At 40.5% G+C, this 26,088-nt stretch overlaps 5 protein-coding genes across 5 annotated transcripts in view; 2 read left to right on the top strand and 3 right to left on the bottom strand.

Annotated features, from left to right (window-relative positions):
• Positions 1-57: 57 nt before the first annotated feature.
• Positions 58-8,638, top strand: LOC110044891 (uncharacterized). The gene is made up of 11 exons (XM_089280816.1): positions 58-551; positions 721-807; positions 1,465-1,527; positions 2,461-2,539; positions 3,140-3,282; positions 3,499-3,603; positions 4,126-4,237; positions 4,770-4,872; positions 5,847-5,903; positions 6,652-6,746; positions 7,512-8,638. The coding sequence occupies exons 1-11, from the start codon at positions 477-479 to the stop codon at positions 7,601-7,603; spliced, it is 1,011 nt and encodes a 336-aa protein (XP_089136942.1). The 5' UTR covers positions 58-476; the 3' UTR covers positions 7,604-8,638.
• Positions 8,639-10,296: 1,658 nt separating this feature from the next.
• LOC110044833 (uncharacterized) lies at positions 10,297-10,992 on the bottom strand. The gene has a single exon (XM_020750413.2). It carries the CDS (start codon positions 10,911-10,913, stop codon positions 10,470-10,472), a length of 444 nt encoding a protein of 147 aa, XP_020606072.1. The 5' UTR covers positions 10,914-10,992; the 3' UTR covers positions 10,297-10,469.
• Positions 10,993-11,247: 255 nt separating this feature from the next.
• On the bottom strand, positions 11,248-12,491 carry LOC110044912 (uncharacterized). Its single transcript, XM_020750484.2, has one exon. It carries the CDS (start codon positions 12,103-12,105, stop codon positions 11,659-11,661), a length of 447 nt encoding a protein of 148 aa, XP_020606143.1. The 5' UTR covers positions 12,106-12,491; the 3' UTR covers positions 11,248-11,658.
• Positions 12,421-18,549, top strand: LOC110044911 (uncharacterized). Its single transcript, XM_089281560.1, has 6 exons — positions 12,421-12,496; positions 13,560-13,733; positions 14,513-14,607; positions 15,645-15,731; positions 16,051-16,112; positions 16,833-18,549. The coding sequence occupies exons 1-6, from the start codon at positions 12,487-12,489 to the stop codon at positions 17,650-17,652; spliced, it is 1,248 nt and encodes a 415-aa protein (XP_089137686.1). The 5' UTR covers positions 12,421-12,486; the 3' UTR covers positions 17,653-18,549.
• Positions 18,190-26,088, bottom strand: part of LOC110044735 (uncharacterized) — a 35,212-nt gene continuing 27,313 nt past the window's right edge. The window contains exons 3-4 of the mRNA XM_089281559.1: positions 20,843-21,891; positions 18,190-20,458 (exon numbers count right to left, since the gene is read on the bottom strand). Of these exons, the coding sequence (XP_089137685.1) occupies positions 18,794-20,458; positions 20,843-21,891 (2,714 nt within the window). The 3' untranslated portion in view covers positions 18,190-18,793. The remainder of the gene's footprint in view (positions 20,459-20,842; positions 21,892-26,088) is intronic.

Raw genomic sequence — 26,088 nt, 5'->3', positions numbered from 1 at the left:
TTTGTAGCAAATTGATATATGGTATCGATAAGACCAAATAAAAGACAGTACAAGAAAAATAATAATCGGTAGCGACTTTATTATCCTGTACATTTTTTTAGCATTTTATGTCAGTGTCACAGAGGGGTTTGTAATTCGCGTGACTGTCACGCATCCTTGCGTGACAACCGCTCTCCCAAATTTGGACAGTATTGCAAACGAGGTTTACCTGGGTCCAGCTCCCGTCCAAACACAAAAGTTTTGCACAGAAACTGCACAGCTAAGTACAACCATATTTCACGGCTAACAGGGCATATATTTAGACTTCCTGAAAGCTATCATGTTCTACACATGACATATCGTATGAGCTTCCTTCTGAAGGTATCATATACAACTCATTCTTTGGAGAACGAAGTCGAAAAACGCGCGGTCGAAGAACTTGAACTTATCCATGGCCAAGGAGTCTTTCATCACTTGAATGTTTTCGTCCCAAAATTATGGATCTAGCTCCTAAAGTAGAATTTTTAAAATTTCATCAAGGATATGTCCGTGGAGTGGCATTTTCGCCTGTGGTAAGATTTAAAGTTATTAATACCAAACTATATACAACTATTTTGGAAATTCTGCTTTCATTTTATCGCAGTTTTAGACAAGTACTGAAATTAGACGTAGTTTAATAGTTTGCGGTGTCCTTTGTGGTGACGAGAGAATGTACTAGATATTATTTTTTTCACCTTTTAGGATCGATACTTGTTTTGCTCTGGTGCGTATGATGGGAAGGTCAACATCTACAGCGCCAAGAAGTGTCATCTTTTGGGGAGTTATCCGGTACAAACAATACCTTGAAATCCTGACATAGTTTTTTGAACTGATCGCTTCGATCATATCCACCAACAAACTATGCCTTAAATGACAATTCATTGCGTCACTGTAAATTTCTTCTTTCAATTCGAAACTCTTTAATTCCCTCTATCAATAATCTCCTATACATTCACTTAAATGTTTACTGTTTCTCTTTGTAGCAGGCATTTGAATGAAAAACATTGCAAGCTTGTTAATATTTTAATTTTTTTTTCTCATCATCTGTTATGTTGTTGATAGTGCGTTTATTTACATAATGTACTTCAAAATGATTGTTAGATTTTTATTGCTGAGGCTGTATTAGGGGGTTTCGGAATACAGGATATTTAGGTAAAAATAAAATGGCATTCTGAAAACCTCTTGGACCTAACATCAACAGGGCGTCAATACTGTAGCATCCCTTGTGAGAAACAATATTAAACAGCATGCAAACAATCCCAATAACAGACTCAGCATGGATGTGGAAAAAGAAAGATCAGCAGACCAATATAATTATTTTTCAGCAAAAGTTATCACTTGGCTTACTTTTGGAATTACTCTCTCATCAGTAAACACCAGTAGACAGGCCTGAATCTCTTTCATAAAATGCTCATCCTTTAATTTTGTTTTTCTTGCGATCAACAGATAACAACTCTGAGTTTAGCGAGGAATATAAAGGCTGTTAGATTTACAAGTGATGGACAAAAGGTACATTTGTGCATTCTATCCAAAGAAAGATTTCATAATTGTCAAGGGTTTCATTAAGATTTTCAGCAGGCTGGAAAAGGTTTTCATAGGCAAGCAATACTCTGGTCAGTTTGCCCATTGCTCAGCCCTTAATGGAACCGCTTGAGTTGCATAGGTTTTGAAGATTCACATATTTAACACATAATAATATGGAACCACAATTACAGAATTGAGGACACCTAGTGTCCTCAATTCCGTAATAGCAGGGGTCGGTATCAGCAGGAATTGTTTCTATACATTTCTTTGTAGTTTCAGTCAGGGATTTAGCTTAGCTGTCCTTAGAAGCATGGAGGCACGGTGGCCTCATGGTTAGTGTGCTCCTCCCTGGATCAAGCGGTCCGGGTTCAAGCCCTGGCCGGAAACATTAGGTTGTGTTCTTGGGAAAGACACCTCACTCTCACAGTGCCTCTCTCTACCCAGGAGTATAAATGGGTACCAGCAAATTGTTGAGGAAACCTAACAAATTGCAGGGGAGTGACCTGCGATGGACTACCATCCCATCCAGGGGGAGTAGAAATACTCCTAGCCACTTCATGCTATAGAAACCAGGATAAGCTCCGGCAGCTATAAGCCAGTAGGCTCCAAGGCTTCACTCTCCCTTTAGTAGCAGGGTGTTCGCAAGGAAAGATTTGACTAGCTGTGTACTCTCCCTATAAAAAGAGCATGAACTGATAGCTGGACTTAATATTAAAGAAAAGATACATTGCCTTTTTCATTTTCACTTTCTTGTAAGCCCAGACATACATGTAAGGAAAAAGATACTTTCATTTTTTTTTTACAACCACAATAGTTTTAGGTACAGTACAATAAGCATTAGGCTGTCAAAAGTAACTTCAACACGGCATGATTTTTGCTGGCAACTAATTAGAAACAATTTTTATTTTCGATTTTCAGATTTTGGCATCAACAAATGCCAGACGATTGATAGTTATGGATGTTGAGACAGGAGAACAAGTAGTATCATATGATAATTGTAAGTCACCATGTGGAATGAAGTCAGTCAATTTCATATTCATGTTGAAGTAAACTTCAACTCTTCATGAATGGTGGCACAATCCTCTGAAAGCAGCGTTTAATTTTCTTGAGGATTGGAAAGGAGGGAAAACTTGCAAGACCTTTTTTTCTTATGTACACAAATCTAACCACTAATTAAAAATAAGTAAAAATAAATAAATTATTTAGAGAGGAAGCCACATCAGCCTTAGCTGGTTTCCATGCAGGTCCTCTATCCTGGTCACATTGGAATTTGGAAATGCTGGTTTTTGTGGAGGGAGGAAAACCGGGGCACCTGGAGAAAAACCCTCAGAGCAAGGCAAGAACCAACAACAAACTCAACCCACATATGGCACTAGGCCAGAATCAAACCACATTCTTTGGTAAGAGGCAAGCACTCTCACCACTGTGCCATCCCTGCTCCACCCACTGACTTTTGGTGTTAATTATTCAGTGTGAGACTGTGGTTTGAAATCAGTTGTTTTCTGCTAAAAAAGAACTTCAAAATAAAAGGAGGAGCTTAATTTGCTGTCAATTTCAGTGATTGTGATTCTTTTTTTTTTCCTCCTTTCTTTGCTAGGTGTTTACAATGGTCCAGATCGGACTGGGTTGGCAGTGGATTCCCAGACAGGTCCTAACATTGCAACTTGCTGCTGTGTTAATGGGCGAGGTCTTTCCATGTTTGACCTCAGAATGCCCCTTCCAATGGATTTTATCTATGACGTGAGTTTTTTTTTTTATACTAGTAGCAGCAAGTTGTACCTTGATGTATCTAGTAGTTCATAGTCATGCATGCCCTACTCTCCCAACCTGTCTAGATGTATATGCACTGGCAATTTGCACTTGGGAACTTTAGTATCTAGGTTCTTTCTTTTCCTTGCTTCCTTCTTCATAATTTTTGATTGGTTAATATATGACATATTTTCCATCCCTTTCCAGTTGCATAGCAACGTTATTCGTGATGTGATGTTTCTTCATGAAAGTTGGCCATGGTGCAAGGGACAGAATGCATTGCTATCAGTTGCAATTGATGGCACAGCAAAGGTACAAATGAAGACAAGAACACAATTTTATTAACACACATCTTTCTCTTCATGCAATTCTTTCCCTGCTCAGGGTTATCCTCTGTCAATTATAGTCCAGCACCCTCCGGAGCTCCATAATTTTAGCATTTGTTATGGGTCTCGTGTATTGCTCTCTGATGGCTGAAAGCACTGCATCTTTCAGCAAGCTCGTGCAATCTTTAACACTGAGGATATAGCTCTCACTATTTTTACAAGCTTCTTATCTATATTGATTTCTTTTTTTTAATATTGTCACTGAAAAGGCCCACCAGGAGAGTGTCAATAATATTATTGTTTTACTGTAATTGCTTTTGTTCAAAGAGTGGATTTTTACATGTACATCCATAACTCTTTGAATTTAATTTAGAATTTGAAATGGCAACATTGTCTATTTCAAGGTAGGGGAATGGAAAATTAAATAAAAATATAAAAAATGAATTTCTTCTTTTAAAATAAAAAAGGGTCATTTTAGACTGCTTTTCTGTTCTGATCACTGCTTTAGGTATCTACCATTGATGGACGTACTTTGCAAAGCACAGAGATAGGGTCCATGCTAAACACTGCTGCTCCAACTCCTGAGCCTTTTGGTTCTATGGCAGATGATGGGTTCTATAGTAAGTACAGAAATATTTTCTCGGGTACACATGATATAACTACTTCCACATAATTACTCTAAGTATTCTTCTTCAGTTAAGTGCTTCTTAGAATGATAAAACTTGAAATAAGTATCTACCATTTCTTCCAAAAGTAGGGCTTGAAAAAAACCTTCCAGCTTGTTTTCGAGCAAAATTAAAGAAATTGTGAGGAAAATTCCAGCTTGCCCTTCTCACATGCAGTTCTCAATTTTTGCTTGCCCTGGGCAAGTCTTCAGCTATGTAATACTATAATGTACCTTCTCTGGGCCCTTGCCCATTGGGCAAGTAAAATTGAAAAGTTACTTGCCTAGCAGGAGAATCTACTTGTCCTGGATGACCAAACAGCACTTTTCCGAGCCCTGAAAAAGTAGACTAAGAAAGAGAATATGAACTGTCAGAAGGCAGCTTTTCTACTAAGTAAGCAACAAGATTCAGACTGATTTCAGGTAAACCTTTTCAGGCTCAATGCATTTTACACAAACTGAAATTGGTTTTAATTTGTTTTCTTTAGGTCTTATTATGTTTGGTGGTGAGTTTCTGACAAGTTTTGTCCCTGAAGTTGGAGTCCAAGAGCAGATGCGAGAGCATGGAAAAGATCCATTGTGGAAAATTAAGTATGAACAGCAAAATTTGTAGAGAGATATGTGGAGACACTAGAAGCCAGCTAATGTTTAGTGTGTTTAACAGTCTGCCCTCTGTCCAGATCAATAGATCTGGGTTCTTGCTCAGGACTAGGTCATTGTGTAATGTTCCTTGGTCTCACAGTGCCTCTCTCAGCTTAGGTGTGTGATTGGGTACCAGTGTGAAACGAAATCCTTTTTCTGAGCTTTTCCAGGCAGGCTGTACATTTAACTATGATGTACTAGCCGGAATGTTATCACCACTAGCCCCCTAAAATATCATCTCTTAAACAACACTTCTGTCAGTAATTTGCCTTTCCTCAAAAAAAATTAGCAAGAAACTTAACTTGCCTCTCTTCAAGTAAAGGACAGAATCCACCAACCTAAATGCAAAATTAACAAGCTAAAGGCTATCGGACATGGCTTTTTACATGGTGGTACCAACAAGTTGTCAAAATAACTTGGCAAAATAATGTACAAAATCTTGGGATAGACATGCTTCCAATCCAGGGAGGGGGGAGGGGGTATGCTTAGCAATAGGCCAATCTCGATATATTAAAATTCAGCCTAACACAGTCAGTGCTGTCATTCAGTTTTGAGTCACCTGTACCCGTGTTCTCCACACCCATAGCAAACTTGTTACTTTGTGGGAGAATTCTTTCAACAACAGGCAATTTCACACGAAGCATCAAGGGAAAATCAAGCATATTCAGCCGTAACAGGTGGTACGGGTTATGGCCCTTAATGATAGCCCTGACACTAGACCTCAGCACAAGGCTCTGGGGAATAAACCCCACAAACTCTGTAGTTATTCCCAGAGCCTCATACTGAGGTCTATTGTTTTAGGCTGAATTTTATTGTAATATATTGAAATTGGTCCATTCCTAGTTGCTTCTTGGAGGTAACTAAATATTTGAATATGTAAGTAATATAAACTTTTGAGTTTATCGTTCAATTTTTTGTTTCAGGTACACTTCTAATGGTAGCACACTTTTTACTGCTTGTGACAGAGGTGTCATTCGAAAGTAAGGGTTCAGTAACAATTATGCTATCTTTTGAAATCTTGTCTACCATCTCTGCTTGGTTAGAATTTTGTTTTTGTCTGAGTGATTTCAGTTCCTGAACCAGACACAGAGAGGTTTTATCGTAATTGTTGTTGTAAAATCAAAAGAAATTGATAACAATCAGATTTTGCCAATCACCTCAGACAAAGATGATGCAAAGAATTGGAACCTGAATTTAAACATGTGTCAGTCAAAATCAGGGTTACCTTTCCTTCTAAACACATACTAGATTGAGTAAGGAATGTTGAAGCTTAGCTCAGCACATCACGTGAGAGTCTGTATTGCAGGTATAAAAGGGAAGGGGCCAGGGAGGCATAAAACGCGAGGAAGAAGCCCCATCCTTCCATCTGCGCCTTGCCTCCCTGTCCCCCGTTCCCGTTTAACACCTTTTATACAGGCTATACATAGACCAAATCAGTTTACATCCATTAGTCAATTGTTACACTTCCTAACATACTTATTATAAGCAAATTGTTTTGAATGTTACCTGAAAGCAGTCTTGGTGTTCAACTCACGCAATTCTCTCCACACATCAATCAATGCCTGTCAATTGTCATGCAATGCCCCTCACTCGTCAGGCAATACCTGTTACCACTTGTGGACTGAAGGTTTTCATTATGACTCAAACACTACAGTGAAAGAGACCAGTAGTGACCAACTGAAGTAAAAATAATGTGGTTTGAATGAAATGCTTGTCTGATTCTTGTAGATACAGGAGATATCCTGATCATCACGAGTTTGTAGAGGACTTGTTTTGCCATTCAGATGACGTGGAAGACATTGATATTTCTCCTTATGATGAATGTATCCTTGGTAGCTGTTAGCAATTTTCGTGAATGCTTTTATTGATCGGGTTGTGGTTGAAAAAAGAAGATAAAAGCTGTATTCACGTTGTCCCAAAGTTTCACGCCTTTTTCCATTACTGCATGCAGAAACAAGACAAGTAATTGTATATATTATTGTATATATTATTTTAGCTTTATGACAATTGTATTGTAAATTTCTGTTTCTCTTATTTAGACTTAGTAGTAGTAGGTCCACATCAGCTGTACAGTTGCTTATTTTAAACCTACTTATCAAATAAACGTATGTATGTATGTATGTATGTATGTATGTATGTATGTATGTATGTATGTATGTATGTATGTATGTATGTATGTATGTATGTATGTATGTATGTATGTATGTATGTATGTATGTATGTATGTATGTATGTATGTATGTATGTATGTATGTATGTATGTATGTATGTATGTATGTATGTATGTATGTATGTATGTATGTATGTTGCTAGAAAATATTCGTTACGAATGAATGTATGTATGTATGTTGCTAGAAAATATTCGTTACGAATGACGTAACTGTACAGAGATCCATGCACAGTTCTAATTGGTTATTATTTTCGTGCCAAAATTCAAACCTGAGTAAGACCAAATAAGAGCACGACGTGCTTGTGACGTCATCAGTATGGAATCTCAGACGTCTCTCGAGCAGCAACCTCGTTTCCAGGGTTCTTATTATTGTTATGTTCTTGGGAGTAAGCAGTTTCCTTCCTTGACTGCGTGTTAGATTTAGTAACAGCATCTAAAGACCAAAGTGTTGGTGTTTATAAACTTGGACCGCCCAGTCACGGCGTCACGGAGTATGGAGAGATTAGGTAGCAACGGAGGAACATAACAACAGCTTAGACGTGTATTTACACATGTGCAGCCTTTGTCAAAGGTTTACCGTATTACTTCGGATGAGTCACACGGTGGATTTGAGGAGGCTGGTATGTAATCTTTCCGTGGTGACGGACTTGGCCCGGGCTACCTCGGTCAGCTCTCATTGTATGCTGGGCATGCGCATAGATCTCCAGTTTTATCAAACTGTGTGATGTATGTATTTCTTGACGTCACAAGGAACACAGCAAGAGGGTAACCCGAGAAAAAGGGTCTTCGTGTGAATAGCTATGGAGTTAAATTAAAATTTGGTAATGGGAGATTCTTCGGCAGATTTTGTTTCCCAATATTGTGCTTCATGGGTATCCATGAGCGTTTATTTAGCTGGAAAGAAAAGAAAAGTAAAGAAAAGAAAGACTGTAGTCAATGATACTTACAGTTACTCGAATTCAAAACAGCATCTGAAGGAGCAGAAGCAGCTGAGAGAAAAACAGTAACAACAACTACTAAGCATGAGGAACAATATCATCAAAGAGTTATACAGTGGCAGATCTAGGGGAGGGGCCCGGGTCTCCCTTATTTGGGGTAAAAAAAATAAATCGCAGAAAGAAGAAAAGCCAGCAGGGAAAGCGAAAAAAACCGCCACTGTTACATAATAACTAACAACTCATTCCTGAGAAAAAAAAAGGTCGGCAAATGCACTGCAATATGTGCAGATAGTTTTTGCAAATTGTGTGAGCAAAACTGAACAAGTCTCTCCACAATATTATTAGTGATAGTATTGTATAATGTAAATAGATAGTTCCCCTTAACAGGTTGTAAACCAATTGGTTCGTGGATAAAAATCTTGCTTGTAAATGCTTTGCTTTCTAATTGTGTTTCTCAAGAACTGCGTAATACTGGTGTATTACACGAAAAAATCGATGGAATCATTCTCATCTTATTCCAGCTGACTCGAACCCCTTCTTATGTTTTCTGATACATGTTTTGTTTTTGTTGCAACTTTAGTTACAATAAAACAGAAATTGTATTGCATTGTGCCTTTTATTAAAGGATACTTAAGTGTAATTTAAAGCAGGGTGCACTCCCTATTAGTTATATGGGCTATATAGGTATGTGCACTCCCAAAGGGTATCAAGGGTTTTGAGTGATTTTGGTCTTAAAACGGTATAGATTTTGACCATTTTGGTCTGAAATATGGTATAACTTTTTTTTTTTTTTTTTGCTCTGGCTTGGCATTTGTTAACAAGGAACTATTTTTTCTGCATCAACATTGGCAAATTTGTAGCCCTTGCTAACTATTTACGCAAGTGAAAGGCGTCTCTGGTTAGCTGCGTTCTTATATTAGAGCCTTGTACTAATTTTAGATGTCTGACGAGGGGTATCAATTCTTTGCTCAGGTGGGAGAAAGGGTATGGAAAATCGCAGATTTTTGGTCAGAAATGGGATACAGGTTTCAAGGTTCGATCCGTACACTCCCACCAAATACTTTTGGGATTACCCCGCCCTCCCCAATCTACAGTCGGTTAACCGGGTTTACTCAACCAACGTCTGCTGGTCCCCGGGGTGGACTGCCAGAAAGAATTGACGAGGGTGGAGGTACCAAGGTCCTGTTTCGTGGGTGTTCCGTGGAATGTTTTTGACCCTTAAGAGGTACCAATTCTAAAATAACACATGATCTCCTGTCATGCTTTCTCAGCTCAATAGTCTAAAAGGTAGCGCTGAAGCTCCCGCAGTGGACTTTTTGAGGCTAAATAAACAAAACACTTCAAGAGGTACCATAATTGCTTTTTTAACTCCTAAAAGGTACGACGAACACCCCCGTCCTTTTCTTATGGGAGTCCCTCCTTCCGGGGTGTAATAATAGGCCCTTTGCAGCTGGGGGTCACGTGACCACGTTTTTTCTTTAAAAAATTTCTATTATGGGCTATAACTTAAAGAATGCCAGAAATGGAAAGAGCATATTAAAAATACTAGAATGGCCAAGTTTGAGGTCCCTTGGATTAAAGAGTAAGTTTATACGACAGTTTGAATTTTCAGAAAATTTTAGAGGATTTGTATGGAAATTGTTGCTGGAGAGCAAGGCCTTGCTCTCCAACAACTTTTTCCATACAAATCTTCTTATCTTTTAAAAATTCAGACCGTCGTAAAATCTCATTCTATATAGACGGAGGCCTCAAACTTGGCCATTTTGGTATTTTCAGTATGCTCTTTCCATTTCTTGCATTCTTTAAGTTATAGCCCATAATAGAAATTTGTTTTAAGAAAAATGTGGTCACGTGACCCCAGCTGCAAAGGGCCCATTGTTTTAGCAGGGTGGTCGAATGAAAGAGGTTCTCACATAAAATGACTTGGGTAGTGTTCGAGCCAAACAGTGGTGGTGATAACGGTGTAGGCTTTACATACGGTCGAAATTCTTTTGCGGACCCTTTGGGAATTAACATGGCATCTCTCTCGGCCTACATGTAACCTCTCTGCCGCAGCAGTTTAGTTTGTATGTCTGGGAGAATCCGCTGAATGGAGTGAGCCGATGGATTTTTTGACTCTTGTGCCTGCACTCACTTCGTTCAGCGGATTTCTATAACGCTACAGGAACTATACAATACTTATATCCTAGGACTTATTCAGTGATATTAAACAGAGTAAAAGCATAGCAATGTCGACGTACGATTACATCAACGACATCCAAAAACTGAACTAGAACTGTACTCGACAGTACTTTAACAGATCTATATTTATTTTACTGGTAATTTAGCCTTTGTCTAACAAAACTTCAAAAGCCTTAAGGTCAGTTTTAATAAATATAATGAGTTACATTCTGGTACACGGCTCAAAGCCGATGTCACTTTAATAGTCTCGTTCACTTTCAATCCTTAAAGCTTCGTATATACTCGGCATAGTCTTTCGGAATAATGTCTTCTCCTTCAAGAATTTCGTTCAGATAAGCTTCACTCGGTTTAAGCTGCTTGTTAACGAACTCTTCGTTAGCTCGATACGCTACAGCATTCACTGCTTCGCCATTTTTAGTTTCGACTTGAACAATAACTCGGCAAAATCTGTTGCCTTCGTGAATGTGTTCACGATCCAAACTGGTCAAGGTTCCTTTTTCGCACGCGTAGAGGGCACCATGAACCTCAGATCCTTCGTCGAGGACAATATTAGCGTAGCCAAAGCCGTCATCTTTCCAGTTGCTGCTGAATTCAAGACGAAATCCTGGAAGTACTGCGCTTTCACGTGAGAGGTACTTAGCTCCGCGTTCTGCCATTTTTCTTTCGCTCAAGCTTGAAGCGAAGCCAAAGTACATCTCCATGATATCGACGATGTGGTCTGGCTAACAGTTTGTGAAACCCACGCAGTCCTTCAGTCACCAGTCGCTACGAGGCCGAGAGCAAGCTGGTGACGAACGCGGGACCCAACATCATTTTTTTTGAGCGGGGGGGGGGGGGGGGGGGGAGAGGGGGGAAGAGAGCAAGTGCTGTGTATCCAGGTCCTGTGTTTGACTATAGGAAATTCTTGTACCCGCCAAAAAAACACATGCACAACCCTCTTCAAAGTGAGAAAAAACTTTCATGCCCCAGAAAATGCCCAACCCCACCCCCCTCAAAAAATCATGGTCTGACCCTTACTCGTCAAGGTAAACATAATGGTTCTCAACACTGTTTATTTTTTTAACGTTCAAAATTTAATATATTGTATATGACTAAGGTGCAGCACGAATATTACAATAACAGTAGCGCTCAAAGTCCTCTCTTTGTTTACACCTGTTACTCCTGTGGGTAAAAAAACACAGTTAAACCTTTGTAGGATATACCGGGTAGACTCTGCCTTAATACGAAGGCTCTCCCGATGATTGAATGAAACATAGAAAAGGATGTACAAAAGAAATATCTGCATATGAAGAATTTCATGCGGGCATTCACAGATAGTCGCAAGGGTGTGCACGTTATTCAACTAACTGAAGAATAAGCTTCGTGCTTTGTCTCACACTGATAAGAAACACAATCGTTTCTGTATATATTTGCATTAATCATGTTTAACGCCAGCTCTGTTGCGCTTCACTTTCCAGCTTTCAAACTTCTTAAATATTCGGCGTATTCTTTAGGAATGATGTCCTCTCCTTCAAGCATTTCGTTCAAGTAAGCCTCACTTGGTTTTAGGCCTTCTTTAACGAACTCGTCGTAAGCTTGAAAGGCTGAAGCCTCCACTAGTTCTCCGCTTTCCTTCTCAACCTTAACAATAATTCGATGAAGTCGACCGGCTTCGAATTCATCCAACTTAGCCATACTGCCTTTTTCGCAGTAATAAAGAGCGCCATAAACTATGGAATCATCGTCTGGGGCAATGTTAGCGTAGCCATAACCGTCGTCTTTCCAGATGGTGAATTCGACACGATAACCTCGAAGTATGGCGCTTTCACGCGAGACAAACTTCGTGCCTCGCTCAGTCATTTTTCTCTTGCTCATATTTGAGCCGAACCCAAAGTAGATCTCTTTTCCTTCCATGTGAATGTATACTGAGCTGTAGTTTTCGGGTTTTAGAGGACCTCTGTGATCAAGTTTACCCAGCTTTTAAATTCTAGGTGTAGAGGTGAATAAGGGAGCTCATGGGAGCGTGTTATCGCGTGACAATTTTACTTGCAATCAAACCTCTCAGAGTCACGCCAACTTGCGACCCATGCGACTTATACCACTCCTGTTATACTCGGTCAAGCCTTGATCGAGAGAGATATTTATGCAGCGCATGACCCTTGGGAAGATTCCCGAATGCATTCGCTGGGTCACTCGTAGTCCCGTCCCGCGAACCGTTATCTTTCGCTGGCACGGCTTTTGGAAATGTAATCAACCTGGTCAGCGGAATTCATTCGAAGTCCAGGAAAATCCAAGATGGAGGACGGTAAGCATGAGTGTTCCTTTACATTTTTCTTGATGAACAACTCTTTAATTCTTTACGTTGGAAGTTTGATAAAGTAAATTTCGCTAGGAAGCACGTCTTTCTATTATTTAGAAGTAACAGAAACGATTTTTCAAGCCTTGCGATGCTGAAATTCGAATTTAAAAGTAAACGCATCTCGTCAGCTCGCCCAGCTGCTGTACAACAACTTAGTTGTCAAACTTATTGACGATATTATGAGCAGTGCCTTGATTGACTTAGTTCTTTGGCAATCTATTCTTCGAACAATTACTCTCTGTGGAGTAATTTAGAATTACGTACTTTCTGTTTCGGGTTTCTAGTCTGCTATAACATTATAGCAACGAGGAGTAACGTGAGCTGAGGCGACCATTTTGATTAGATTGTGAGAAACAGCCGCTTCATATTTGTATTTATCGACGTTGATTATTTTTCTTTTGCTTCTTCTCAATTCCAAAATGGGTGCTAGCAAACTGTGAAGGCAACTAAATCAAAATGCTGGATGTAAACCTGTGATGAACCAACATTCCACAGGGATCCATATTCGCAGTCGTCTGGTCACCTGTGACAACTAAGAAATCAAAGGGAAGACCAAGAAAAAGGACAAAAACTCGTCCGCTGGAAGGTGTTAGAATGAACTTTATTTAAGTGTTAGAGTGTTAAGCTAGATATTAGCTAATATTTGTGGACAATTAGCGAATATCAAAAAAGAAACACTCTAGCTTAGTGTTGAGAGTACGTGTAGGACTTGAACCCACTAACTCTGGATTTCAAGTCAAGTGCCCCAACCACTTGGCCACTCTGCCTCCTCTTACAAAACGTAGTGTAATGCCTGAGTCATTCCCAGTCGTCTTCATACAATTTAATACAGCGTGTGGCACCTGGTGCAGTGAGAGCGTGGTGCTGAGCGTGGTGCTGTGTGTGGTCTAAAGTCGACTTGGGATGAGTCAAGTAATGCTGTAGCCAAGAAGTCATTTTGCTTCTCCAACATCTAGAGTTGCAATGGACTTTGTGAGAAAGTGAAATGATTTCGAACCTTTTGTGTTAGATCTTGAACTGGAACATGAAGGAGCGAACCAAGGATCTGCGTCACAACCAGTGAGACGGAACATTTCCTTGAAGCTTAAAGCTAAGAGTAAATCAACAAGTTCACTGTCTTCTGGAAAGAGTAAGAAAAAGGAAGGGAAAAGCAGTGAAAGAACCAAAAGTGGATCATCAGATGGTAAATTAATACCTCTTACTAACCAGGTTTGAGGGTCGTACTGTAAGTTACTTGCTAAAAAAGTTAAGAGCACTTGGCTATAAATCATGAAATATTTTGGCGACAAAAACTGCGTTAAATTTTAAATTGACCAATCACAGCACATACTAACTGAGAGATATAATAATAACTATTAAAACTTGAGTTATAGTTTGCTAAGGACCAGCTTAAGCCAGCACATGCATGTAAATTTAAAATTGCTGTCTTAAACATCCATGCACTAACATTGCATTAAAAACATGGCTATTAGTACATGACGATTTTTATAATAAAGTGTAAAACACTACTAACATCTTCTTCAAATCATAGTACTCTCATTATCCATAGTACTCTCATTATGTGGTGTGTCATAAAAAGTTGATCATAACTTAAATATGAAAAAAGTCTTACATGAACACATGACCTATTTTTATCAACCCCAAGAATACAAGCATGACATTCTGACCCCCAAAAGACCAAAATTGTCCAAAAAATTTCCAGGAGAGAACCTAAGCCATTGACATATTCAACTTTCTAGCATCTTTTTCAACTGAAGAGAGAATTTTTTTACTTTAATATGTAGATGTGTAATTAGCTAGTTTTCTGGTGAGCTTTGTGTTGTATTGGGTCAGGGTGAGAAGGAATGCTGGCTGGAGCCATATATTTTTTGTTTGTAAAAGGGATTAACCACTTCCGAAGGTGTGGGCTACTCTGCTACAAGTGGGAGGTCAAACCCTAATCATTTTAACACATTTTTTCAGGTGATAAAGAAAGTAAAAAGAAGCAGAAATCTCCTGCATCCACGGGATCAGCTTCACAAGTGGTTGTCATGAGAGAACTCAAGTGGGATCACCAAGTAAGTCCTTTCTCTAATACTTTTAATATGGTAATAAGACTGAGTGGAATTCAGTTCAGTTGTTAATGATATGAGTGATTAACAAAATGGGATGGATTCCAAGCAAGGGTCCAGTTTTGTCAATCACAAGTTTGATTACAAGTAGAAATGGAAGACAAGAAGGGGGAGGGTGTGTCTGGTATCTTGGGGTTGAAGAATCATTGGGGCATACACCCAAAATGTTTCAATTTGAGAATGGGAACCTAATTAATATATATACTACTAGTAAAGCAAAAAGGTAGAAACTACAATGAGGTACCTGCCCAGAGAGTTTGCCTTATTGCACAAATAACACTTGCGCTGTCCTATTTGAACTCAAATCAGCCTGCCTGCTGGTCAGTAATCAGATTTAATTGAAGTGGCGGCGTTTTTGTGGCTATTTCAAGATTTCGTCTAGGCACAGAAAATCGAGGATTTAAGCGAATCCAAAAACTTTTCTGCAGAAGTATTTCAAATAACAATTAGGTTCGTTTTAGCGAAAAAATTTTAGGGTTACATGTAGGTGCACTTTAACACACTTTTGATTATGTGGGTGATTGCAGTTTTGGAACTTTTATTTGGGACACCTGAAAACACTAGGTACAAAATACCACCTAGACATTAGAACCCACACTAAGAATATGTAATATCAACCTGCTGGTTCTGTAGTACCTCCAAGCTACATATCAGGCCTGGGTGAGAAAAATTCTGGACCAGAGTCTGTAGCAAGGTTCTTGTTCATAGGTCCTTGTAACAGTTGGCCTTGTTGCACATTTTTGTGCTTTATTCCCTCTAACAGTCTTTGGGATTCCACAGACTGTCATTGCAACAAATCTTCAGCACAGACAATGTTGCAGACCATGTGATTCTTGAATGGACTTGTTGACTCTATTATCACTGTTCTGCAGCTATGATAGTGATGTGTAATCTACATTGTGTATCAATTTATCTGATTGTTTGTGTCAAATGTTCTTTTTTAACTTCAGATAGTTTGATCTTCTGTTCTTATCTTTTTACAGATTGTTCCTATCGGGCAGAAGGTACAGGATCCACTTCTCCATCTGTGCGAGAAGTGTTCCCTGCCTATTCTGGTCTATGGTCGACTGGTTAGTACATGTGTTATTAACCCAGAAGGGCCAAGTTGATATGATGTAAACCAATTAGCATCACATGAAAGTACTGCTCAGTAGCTTTCATTTGAATAGTCACACACTAGGGTTTCATCCACAGACTTAAAAGTTAGAACCGCCTTGTACAGCATACATGTAATAAACAGTGCCACATGAAAGTACTGCTCAATTGCTTTCATTTGAATGGTCACACACTAGGGTTTCATCCACAGACTTAAAAGTTAGAACCACCTTGTCTCAATTACTCATCAGATGCTTGGCTAATTTTCCTGTTATATCGTTTTTTCCTGTGCAGAGTCCATGTAAACACTCCTTCTGCCTGACATGTGCTGAAAAGGGGAATGGAAAATGCCCAAGGTACATTTGCATCAAAGAATAAAATGTCTGTAATGTTATAATGTATTACAAAGTCAAATATTTGTCTTCCACGGCAACAGTGTACACGTATTTGTTCAGGACCGAGAAATTCAGTTTCATTGTCAAGTAAATAAACCAAAATGTGCATTCTTTTCTTTTCTTCCCTTTTCTTTTCTTTTTAGTTGGGAGGTATTACAAAACACCAAAGTGCCTCCCCCCACGGGAAACAATGAGTTTTGTTTTCCTGAGACCATCAATGTTCACTTAGGCGGATATAGCCCGCAGTGCAGGCGTCTTATTGGGGCGAGTTAGCGTTACAACCTTGAGACCGCCATGTTAGACGGTGGGGGATGGGGAAGGGGAAAAATGAGATTTTCTTCACCCCACTCCCTCCCCTATCCTTCCTCTTGCCTATCGTTCACCCCCTTGGTAGAACTTCTTTCTCTCTCCAGTCTTCCACTGCATGAAAAATTCAAGATGGCGGCTAAACTTTTTACGATGTGAGCGCTCGCTCGCAAAAATCTCGCCTGCTCTGCAGGCTAAGGCGAATATTGTGGGTCTCGAGGAAACGAAACTACCTTTTTCCCTTGCGGTCAGTGATTAAGTGCTTATTGACTCACAGACTAGAAAATGGTGCTCTAGCGTTTAAGACAACCTGTCAATCTCCAACTGATTCAATGAATCAAGGCATGACTCTCTTGACGTCAAATTTCCCTTCAGGTGCGGAGATGGTGTTCAGCGGATCGAACGCGCACCGCTGGGCAGTGTGTACGTGTGTTCAGTTGGCGGAAGCCGCTATGGAATCTCGGGATGCCGTCGGAGTTATTTCTCCCAGCGAGACTTGCAGTCGCACATCAAGAGACGTCATCAGAGAGAGCAGGGGGGAGGGGAGAGTGATGGAGGAGAGGAGGCTGATAACGAGATACAACGCGCCATGTTTCCTCAAGCAGTACCCTTCTTTCCGGCCCCATTGCCGCACCGCGAGGTCCTTCCAGCAGTGCCCCCGCATCCTATTTTGCCGGGTGACAGGCCCTTTGGAAATGTCGCCGCTGTACCGGTTATGGATGGTCGCCATTTTCCAGGAGTACCCACGATACCTCGCGAAACGTTTTTCATGGAGGGTCCACGTCAACAGCATCCAGTGGTCAGTGGTTTTCCAACGCAAGCCCCCGCTCCAGCCCCTATACCACATGTCCCTCAAGGCGCCTTTCCGCGTCCTGAGCAAGGACCTTCTCCGAGGTTTGAAGAGATGCGGGTGTCAAGGCCAATGGCCCCTGCACCCATTGAAGAAGCCTTTGGACCAAGACCAGTAGGACCCGGGTTTCCAGGGAGATTTCCCGGACCACCTCGGTCCGAGGCAGACTGGATTCCAGCCGAACGCGGACCGCCTGTTCGAGGAGAGAGGGACTGGATGCCTCCTCCTGGGCGAGCTGAGAGGGACTGGATCCCACCACGAAGCGTAGGAAACATGGTCCCTCCTGGGGCACCTCCCCCGGGAAGACCCCCACCTGGTGACCCTCATTTTCGTCCAATGTTTTGAAACCTCGGTTTCTTTGCGAACGAAATTCTCTCTGCAAGTGTAATCAGCCCTTCATTAATTTTTCGTGTTCAAATACTCATTTCCGACATCTAATTCCAGTAGAAGGAACATAGGTACTCTAATTTAGTGCCCACCGAACTAACAAAGTGTTTAATCTTCTGACTTGTACATTGATTTGTAAAACGCAAAGGCTACAGAAAAATGATCTCTCAGACAATGTATCTCTGAAATAAATTCTCTAGACGGAGGGAATCAATTCGAGAGGAAGCCGGAGTTCTTACCCAATCGTTAGCAAATAAAACAGCACTAATTTTTTTTTTAACCTGTAAAGCATTTTGACAAGCGATATAGACTGGGTCGGGTTGTTCATAGCGCGATGAAGCTAAACCGCGATTAGCAAGAATTATGATTTCGGTTTTGTAGCTTTGCGATGACGTTTTGTGGTTGTCTTTCAGTTTTGAATTTAAATAATCTGAAACGACACAAAATTTAGGCAGCGAAAAAAAAATTAGAAGAAATATTTATAATTTAGTAAACTTTTTATTCTGGGTTAGCGTTAACGGGCTTTCGAACAACCCGTTCCTTTTGTCAATCTCGCTGTTGAGTGCTTGGGTATAAACTCATTCCACTGACGGGCAAACATTGAAAGAAATTTTTAGCGGTTAGTATGATGAATCAATTTTGCTTTTAACCTCAGAATGAAAGGGTTAATACCCTCATTCAAGCAAATCAGCAACACGCTCACTCTAGTTTAGTGCAAGGTTTGTTGTAAACTTGGAGGCAAAGGGGTATTTCTTTCTTTCCTTCAGGGGAAGGAATGAATGCATTGAGCCTAACAACTGTTAGTAACTTTATTTATACAAAATAATAAAATAAATAAATACACACTTCAATCTCTTTTACAGGGATATAGTAATTAATATTTACATTATTTTCGGGAACTTATAGGTCGGGCGTTATTGTAAATATCTGTTAGTCTCGTTCAACAAAATTGCTCAAAATAAGCTTTTTCGTGCGGAAGATGCAGTTAAACAGGTTTTTGAAGAAAACCGGTAAATCCAGTTCGGCAGGTTTTAGTGTGAAAGAGTTCTCTAATTATAAATAACAAAGCACTTCTTTTCCTAATTACTCAGTCCATAGCTCAGTTATACTCTTGCTCGCTAAACACTTCAATGTCCCGCGCTTTCTGCAACTCGTCGTCCATATTGGTCAGGCTGCTAAACACTGAATGAATATATCCTTGGCTTTTCTTGAGTCGTTCCGAGAGCTCTTTGAACTCCTTCTCTTTAATTTCCGCGCGCTTATCAGCCTCTTTATAATCCAACCACAAGCTGTTATTTTCCTGTTCAAGTGAGTCAAGCTTGTTTTTCAAGGCGCGCTCTTCGTCTTCAAAGGCGGTCTGCAAATTTTTCAACTGTTGTGACTTCGCAATCAGTTCAAGTTCTTTCTCTTTGAGAATTCCGACCATTCTTCGGAGCTCCGAGTTGATCTGGTCTTTTTCCGACGAAAGTGCGTCGAGTCGGTTTCGGAACGAGATTTCGTGCTCCGAAGCCGTCTTCGTGGCTCGTTTCAGATCTTCGCTAATGGCGTCATACTGCGACTGTTTTCGACTGAGCTCTCCGTTTAACAAATCCATTTTCGACTCGACAGAGTTCTTTTCATGTTCAATCTCTGCCAAAGAGCCAATGAGGTGCTTGATACTCTTTTGTACATCCGAGAGTTTTCTTTTAACTAGATCCAGCTCCCCGATCGCGTATTTGCCATCAATGGCGTCTTTGACGTTTTCTGAGCCAAATTTCTGCCTTGTCTCATCTGGCGACACAACAGGCTGTGCATGTTGTCTTATGGTGTTTTCCAAGCTGTTGAAATATCCACTCATTTTCAATTCCAACTCCTCTCTGTTTTTGTCAAGTAACTGTTTAATGACCTCCACCAAGTCCTCGCTATCTCTGCTGTCCATCAGGGTATTTGTTTCCTGGGAGCCTGTTTGGTTGTCCTCTCGTGGCTCTTCCTCATGAAAGTCCTCAATTTCATTCTGCGCGAGAGCTCTTTCGATAACTTGCCTGGACCTTTTCCTGACCTTTTTGAGTGCCATATGCGCCCTTTTGACTTCATGGAGTTCCTCCGCTTTTTTCTCGAACCGTTTCTTATCTGTCTCAATCTGTTGAAGAATGTCCTCCACATCGCCTTTGAAAGCTTTATAAGCAACTTCTCTCTCGTAATTATCCCACGACATCTCTGCTCTTATGCTTGCCTCCAAAGGGAAATCTTCGTTTCCTTCTATATCGCTTTCTTCTTCTTTCAATGGTCGCCCTAACTCGTTAACCACCGACTCCAGAAGCGACTTCAAAAGCGACATCCGCTTAGCAACCGTTTCGAACACATGCGCATGACTGATGACATCTTTGGCTCCATTCGAACAGCCTTGAAAGTACTCTTGCAATTGCCTTAGATCGCCCAGGCACTTCTGCGCATGATCTTTCAAACCCTCGTGCTCCGTGAAGAATCGTTTCACCATGTTAAAAAAGTTCTCTTTTTCTAGCAGTTGTCCTCTTCTCAGATTCTCGTCACTCTCCGGTTGATTTCCTTTCTGTCCAGTTTCCAGTTGTTGCACCATCTGCTGCACGCGGCTCGTGAATTCTTCACTGCTCCGTCTTTCTTTAGCTACTTTCTGCTTCAGTGCTACCTTCTCGGCCGTTAGATCCCGTATACAAGCCTCAAGGTCCCGGATCTTAAGCTCGTAGGAGTCTTGTTGTTCGCGAAGTTTTTCCTTCAGTTGATCACAGTTAGAGCACTTCTTGGCTACCTATGAAAGATATAAATACGGATCCTTTAACGAGTTAACGTTATTATTGATCGTTACTATCGAACGAGGACTATCCAATTTACGCAAGAGGCTATGATTTACGTCCCTTTTCTAAACGCTTAGAATGAAGTTAATGAACAATAATATTACGAGAGAACATCAAGTATGTTAACAAAAAACAGGTGTCATTTATTCAGTTTCCGTTCACGTTATATCGAAATGACAGATTTCCCTACCCCCTTCATATACCTCAGCCTGTGAAATCCCTACCCTTTCATTTACCTGAAGGCTGATATACCTGTATGGGCCGTTTAGGGAGTATCTCCCCCCCCCCCTCCCCCCGGGGATAGCGTTAGTTCCTTGAAGAAACATTCTTATACCGACCTTGTCTCGTGATGTTTGATCGCCATTATCCTTCAAGTCCTCTCTGTTGCTCGGTTCCGGTCCTTCCCCTGTTTCATTCTGCCACAGGTCCTGGCCGATATCGATGTTTTGAAACTTCTTCCTGCAATCTTCTAACGCCTTCGAAACTCGACGGTAAGACCTCTCAGCATTCATAAACTTTTGTCCCGTGTGTTCAAGTTCTTCGTTTAAGCGGTTGTTCTCCGAGGTGAGAATTTCAACTTTCTCTCCCAGAAACCTGAGTTGGTTTTGCTTCTCTTTATAATCATCCTCGAGCGCTTGTATTCTATGGTCTTTCTCCCTCAATTGCTTGGTCGTAGCGAGATGAGATTCAGTTGCAGCGCTGTTTTGCCGCCTCAGGTAGTCGAGCTCTTGGGTTAATTTGGCATTTTCCTCTTCCAGGGTTTCTACTCTGTCCCGTTTAGCTTTCACTTGGTTTAATCGTTGTGTCAGGTCTGTCTCCAAAGTTTTGATCTTGTTTTCGGAATCCTCAAGCGCTCTACTCAAAGCCACAAACCTCTCTTTGGTATCTTCAGTATTGCGTTTCTCGCTCTGAATCTCCTCGTACAGCTGTTTACCCTTTTCTTCCAATGTTTCCACTCTGTTATGAGTATTTCGTAACTCTCCTTCGGTCCTATCTAGCTTCGCTTCCAGTCTGGCGATCTCTTTTTCTCTAGTCTTCAACGTTTGGGATGTCTTCTTGCACTCCGCATGAGATGCGGCCAACTTCTCCATAACCCTCTCTAACTCTTTCTCCTTTTCACGAAGCATACTTTTCAAATGTTCCACCTGGGACTTGAGTTCTTCACTGTCGCTTATCAGAGCATTATTCTCTCTCTTCAAGATCTCCAAGAAGGCACTGCTCACAGCTTCTGCAGACGTTAAGTCAGCGGTATCTGTGATAGGCTCAGCCTCGTTTTCAACCATGGACTGGTTCCTTGAGTGTGTGGTCAATAACTCGTCTCGCTGCCGCAGCTGATCCCTCAGAGCTTCGTTTTCTTGGTAAAGGTTGTCAACTTTCTCTTTGGCGACTAAATTTATTGAAAATATGAGCAAAGAATTCAGATGTTATAGCAATTTTTTTAATCTAGCACCCAGGCCTTGTTGGAGAGGCCTAGGCCTCATGGTTAGTACGCTCGTCTCCGGATTGAGCGGTCTGGATTCGAGTCCTGACTGGAGACATTGCGTTGTGTTCTTGGGCAAGGCACTTTATTCCCACCGTACCTCTCTTCACCCAGGTGTACAAATGGGTACCGACCAATTCAATGCTGGGGGTAACCCGGCGATGGACTAGCATCCCATCCAGGGGGGATTAGAAATACTCCTAGTCGCTTCATGCTACAGAAACCGGGATAAGCTCCGGCCTGATGGGCCACTTGGCTCGTATGCAGACTTTACCTAACGTTAAGATTAGCAGTCGGCGTGAACAACATTCTCTCATTCCGCGTAATTATGTTTTAACGCGCTAGCTGAAAATGAGAAATTGAACTTTCGGATAAGACTCTGGCTAACTCAGGGTAACAAAGATTCGCTTTTCAGTTCGCGTGGCCTTCTACTTTCTTTTAGAGTTCGTACAGCAATGGGTTAAAAATGACAGACTAATCCCCACGCTGAGATAATATTTAGAATTGATGGTTTTGTCTAAAGCTTGTTAGACGGTTTTCCATACGACACTCACGCATGCCCCGTCCGCACTAAGCCGGAGGAATTTGAAAACGGAGGCTTCACTCTGAACTAGGGAACGCATCAAATATTTTCCGTCCACACTACGCCGGAGAAATTTGAAAAAGCAACAATAGCCCGCCATTTCGGATTTGTGTTTGAGGAAAACTCAGGCAGAGAAATCACATGATCATCGTGACGCCATCGTTTTAGAAAAGCTCCATTTTCAAAATGTTTTCCGTACACACTAAGACGCAAGGCAAGGTTTTCAAATTTCTCCTGTTTGAAGATCGTTTCCGAAAAGCTCGGTTTTCGTGACGGATTAGTGTGGACGGCAGGTCTAACCGTAGAAATAAAGTTGCGTTTTTAAATTCCTCCGGTGCAGTGTGGAAGGGGCCTAACTCATAAGAGCAAGAGCAGATAAATCACACGTGAGGAAATTCACGCGTTAATTTTTCAAGAGTCAGGAAACATATTGTGCACGAAAGACTGCAGAAGGGAACGTAACAACCGTTATCCGTACATTTACGAAATCACATGAAAACCATCTGTTTTTTAGATAGCTTAACTGTTGAATGCGCGTGGTGACAAGGATTCGATTTATGTTGATAACAAAGAAATGCAGTTTTGGATAACCCATTATGACCGAAAAAAATCTGACCCAGACGTGCACACGACAGAATTTTGCCTGAGATGGCCTATGGTTTTGATGATCTAGGACTTCAAGTGATAGCAGACCCAAGCGATTTTGGTTAGTTATTCAGCTTTTTTAGCAGTTTCGGAATTTGCAAAGAGGAAATCAGTCAAAATGACGAACTCTATGTTTACCGAAAACAATCTTGAGACACATTTTGAGGCTGCGTTCTCTCTCAAATCAGTATAAGTTGTTGTTGTAGTTCCTGTTGTTTTTGCTTTTTATAAAAGTCTTGTTCTCAACTGAAACATTGATCCAGTGTTTACTCTGGCTTCGTGCAGATATTGGGTCAGTGTAATCTACGACACGTCCTAAGATTGTTTATGTATACAGTCTATACAACTAAAACTGATATGACATTTTTAATTGGCAAGCGTTGGCGTTAAATTCTAAGCGATAAAAATCCGATCAAGAAGTTTAGTATTTACCCAGTCAAATACGATTACACAGAAACAAAACTTTGCGAATTTTCTCTCAGACATGTTCACTGCCACCGCGGCTCTATTTGTTTATTTCAGGCGGATTAGAATAAGGAAATAACAGCTTTTTCAAAGGATTTGAAACTCCGTAAAACTCTTAAGTTCCATTAAACTACTTCAGTTTAACACGTCGGTCTAGAGATATTGAATAAGTGGCCAGTAGCTTGGGAAACCACAGATATTTTCTGGTTTATTTCCTTGAGCACGTTTTGGAAGATGATATTCAGCCTCCCGGAAGTACGGGGGAGTTGCAGTCCCGCTGGGTTTTCCCTACCCCCGCGTGGGCCGGGGATGGGCTGGTATTCTGTCCACAGCAGTGAGAATAAACATTAAACTTTTAACAAGAAAATCGCATGTTTAGAATCAATTCGTTGTAAACTATTTCGGAATTCATGGCCAAAAACTTAGGAATTGATTTAAAACTAAGCATATATATATCTATTCAACTTTTCTCTGTGGCGTCAACGGTAACCATGATCAGTGCAAAAGACGAATCTTCGGAAATGAGCGAAATTCTGCGTAATCTCTCGCAGACTAAATAATTTCCGATAATCTTCGGCGAGATCTGTTTGTTTTCAGGAGCCCATTTGTTTTCCATATTTCCGAGCGTAAAGAATCACGTTTGATGTAAAAAAAATTCTAGTCTGACACCCAGTCAGTCAGCACTTGCACACGCTACAGGTTTTTGTAATCAACAGAGGTCAAAGGTGGCCTTTTAGATGACTTAGATTTAAGCTGACTCAACTGTGTCAGTGAGTAGAAGCTTGAGGTAGTTATTCTTAACGATTTGATTGTTTTTATTCTAAAATTAGAAGTCCAAAATTCAAGGATTTTAGTCAAGTGCATCAGTACCTACCGCGATAACCCAAGTTTTATCAGAATAAGTTTTATCAGAATGATTCGATCAGAGTTTGATAACAACAGGGGACTACTTATGCTTAGCCTGATAAGCAACTTGCACTTGTAAGAGAACTCCCAGCTTGTTGCTGAGGTACCTTCCAAAGCAGCCGGTTTTGCACCTGTGCTTTAAGAAAATAGCGTCTGAATGTTGAGAAATACAATTACTTTCTCAATCTAGCAGAATTAAGCTTAACTCACTTTGGTAACAAAAAGGTTGCGAATTATTTTGATGAGATTAGTTTCGTGTCTTATCTACGAATTAACTGCCTTGAGTCAAATCTCGTCTGCTGTACTGATTGCAACAGAACCACTGTGTTTTCATCAATACAAATAAGAAATCAACCAGATCATGCCGATCAGTAAAGTATTCGTAAAGTACTGCAGAAGCGGAACAGAATTTGAAGTGAAATGTAAAATCGGTGACTTTGTGTTCTCCTTTCAAATTGGTAAACGTGTTTTTACCCTAGTGTTGCATTTGCTCTTATCTGATAAGATGTACCCGGGGTAGATGTTAAATTGCATCACCTTCGATAAAATGTTCAATGAGGCGCGAGCCATTTTCGACATTCCATTCCCAGATAAATCTAATAAAATAAGCTACTCACGATCAATTTTCATTTGATCGGATTCTCCTAGATAAAGCTGCAAGATGCATTCAACGATGCAAAGAAAAATTGGACGATTTCAAAAGGATAAAGAGAATACTTCACTGGGAATGCCATTGCAAAACAAAGGGAGAAAATGCTAGATTCTTGCTAAATCTAAAGCTCCTTAATGTCACGTATAGTCTTATCTCGACTCAGTTTAGAGGTTGAAATTTTAGCCTAACATTCTTTAAACGCTAGACGTTTTGTTTGATAAACGTGATCAATGAAATGAGAAAGCTATGAAGATTGCAGATAAATCGTGTAATCAGAACTGGATTAATGTTTCAAACCACCAAGATTTGCCGTAACATTAAACATGTGTGCTTTGCAACTTAAAAATAACCATCAACCAAATGGCTGTGCTATCCGCTAGAACATTATACTATCAGAGTATTTAAAATAGAATGGCACTTGAAAGTGTAAAGTGAACTTATGAAAAAGATAAAATAGAAAAATGGGCCAAAAATATACAGTCGAACTTCCCGCTAAATCACAGACACCCCGGCTAAAACATACAAGTCACTTAGTCCAAGAGAATTGAAACTCGTTTTTAAACTCTGCCTTTATGATTTGAACACTCGGCTCTGATCTTTTAGTGTCTGTTCTATATGAAGAAGAGCGACAGTCTAAACAGCCAAAACAACAAGTGAAGAATGTGATTCACAATAATTTGACAATAACGGAGTATAAAACTGTATACACAATTTTGTCGCGAAACAACATTTAAAGGTTTTGAAATATTAATCAGAAAGTTCCGACGGTATACAAATGGCCATCCCTAGGCCACTTCAGTTTCCGCAGAGCTAATAAAGTATTTGAGTTCCCTTAACAAATTTGCTTTCCCAC

The sequence above is a fragment of the Orbicella faveolata genome, unplaced genomic scaffold, assembly GCF_042242905.1.
Source record: "Orbicella faveolata isolate gen_17 unplaced genomic scaffold, um_ofav_v1 contig_48, whole genome shotgun sequence".
Lineage (NCBI taxonomy): Eukaryota > Metazoa > Cnidaria > Anthozoa > Scleractinia > Merulinidae > Orbicella > Orbicella faveolata.
This window is presented reverse-complemented; position numbering and strand designations above follow the sequence as displayed.

Bases quoted from the DNA above. Each gene is read 5' to 3' on its own strand.
- LOC110044891 (XM_089280816.1), top strand. From the start codon at position 477: ATGGATCTAGCTCCTAAAGTAGAATTTTTAAAATTTCATCAAGGATAT. The intron at 808-1,464 runs GTACAAACAATA...TGCGATCAACAG, and splicing joins ATCTTTTGGGGAGTTATCCG to ATAACAACTCTGAGTTTAGC. The intron at 2,540-3,139 runs GTAAGTCACCAT...TTTCTTTGCTAG, and splicing joins AGTAGTATCATATGATAATT to GTGTTTACAATGGTCCAGAT.
- LOC110044833 (XM_020750413.2), bottom strand. From the start codon at position 10,913: ATGGAGATGTACTTTGGCTTCGCTTCAAGCTTGAGCGAAAGAAAAATG.
- LOC110044912 (XM_020750484.2), bottom strand. From the start codon at position 12,105: ATGGAAGGAAAAGAGATCTACTTTGGGTTCGGCTCAAATATGAGCAAG.
- LOC110044911 (XM_089281560.1), top strand. The intron at 13,734-14,512 runs GTAAATTAATAC...ACATTTTTTCAG, and splicing joins CAAAAGTGGATCATCAGATG to GTGATAAAGAAAGTAAAAAG. The intron at 14,608-15,644 runs GTAAGTCCTTTC...ATCTTTTTACAG, and splicing joins AACTCAAGTGGGATCACCAA to ATTGTTCCTATCGGGCAGAA.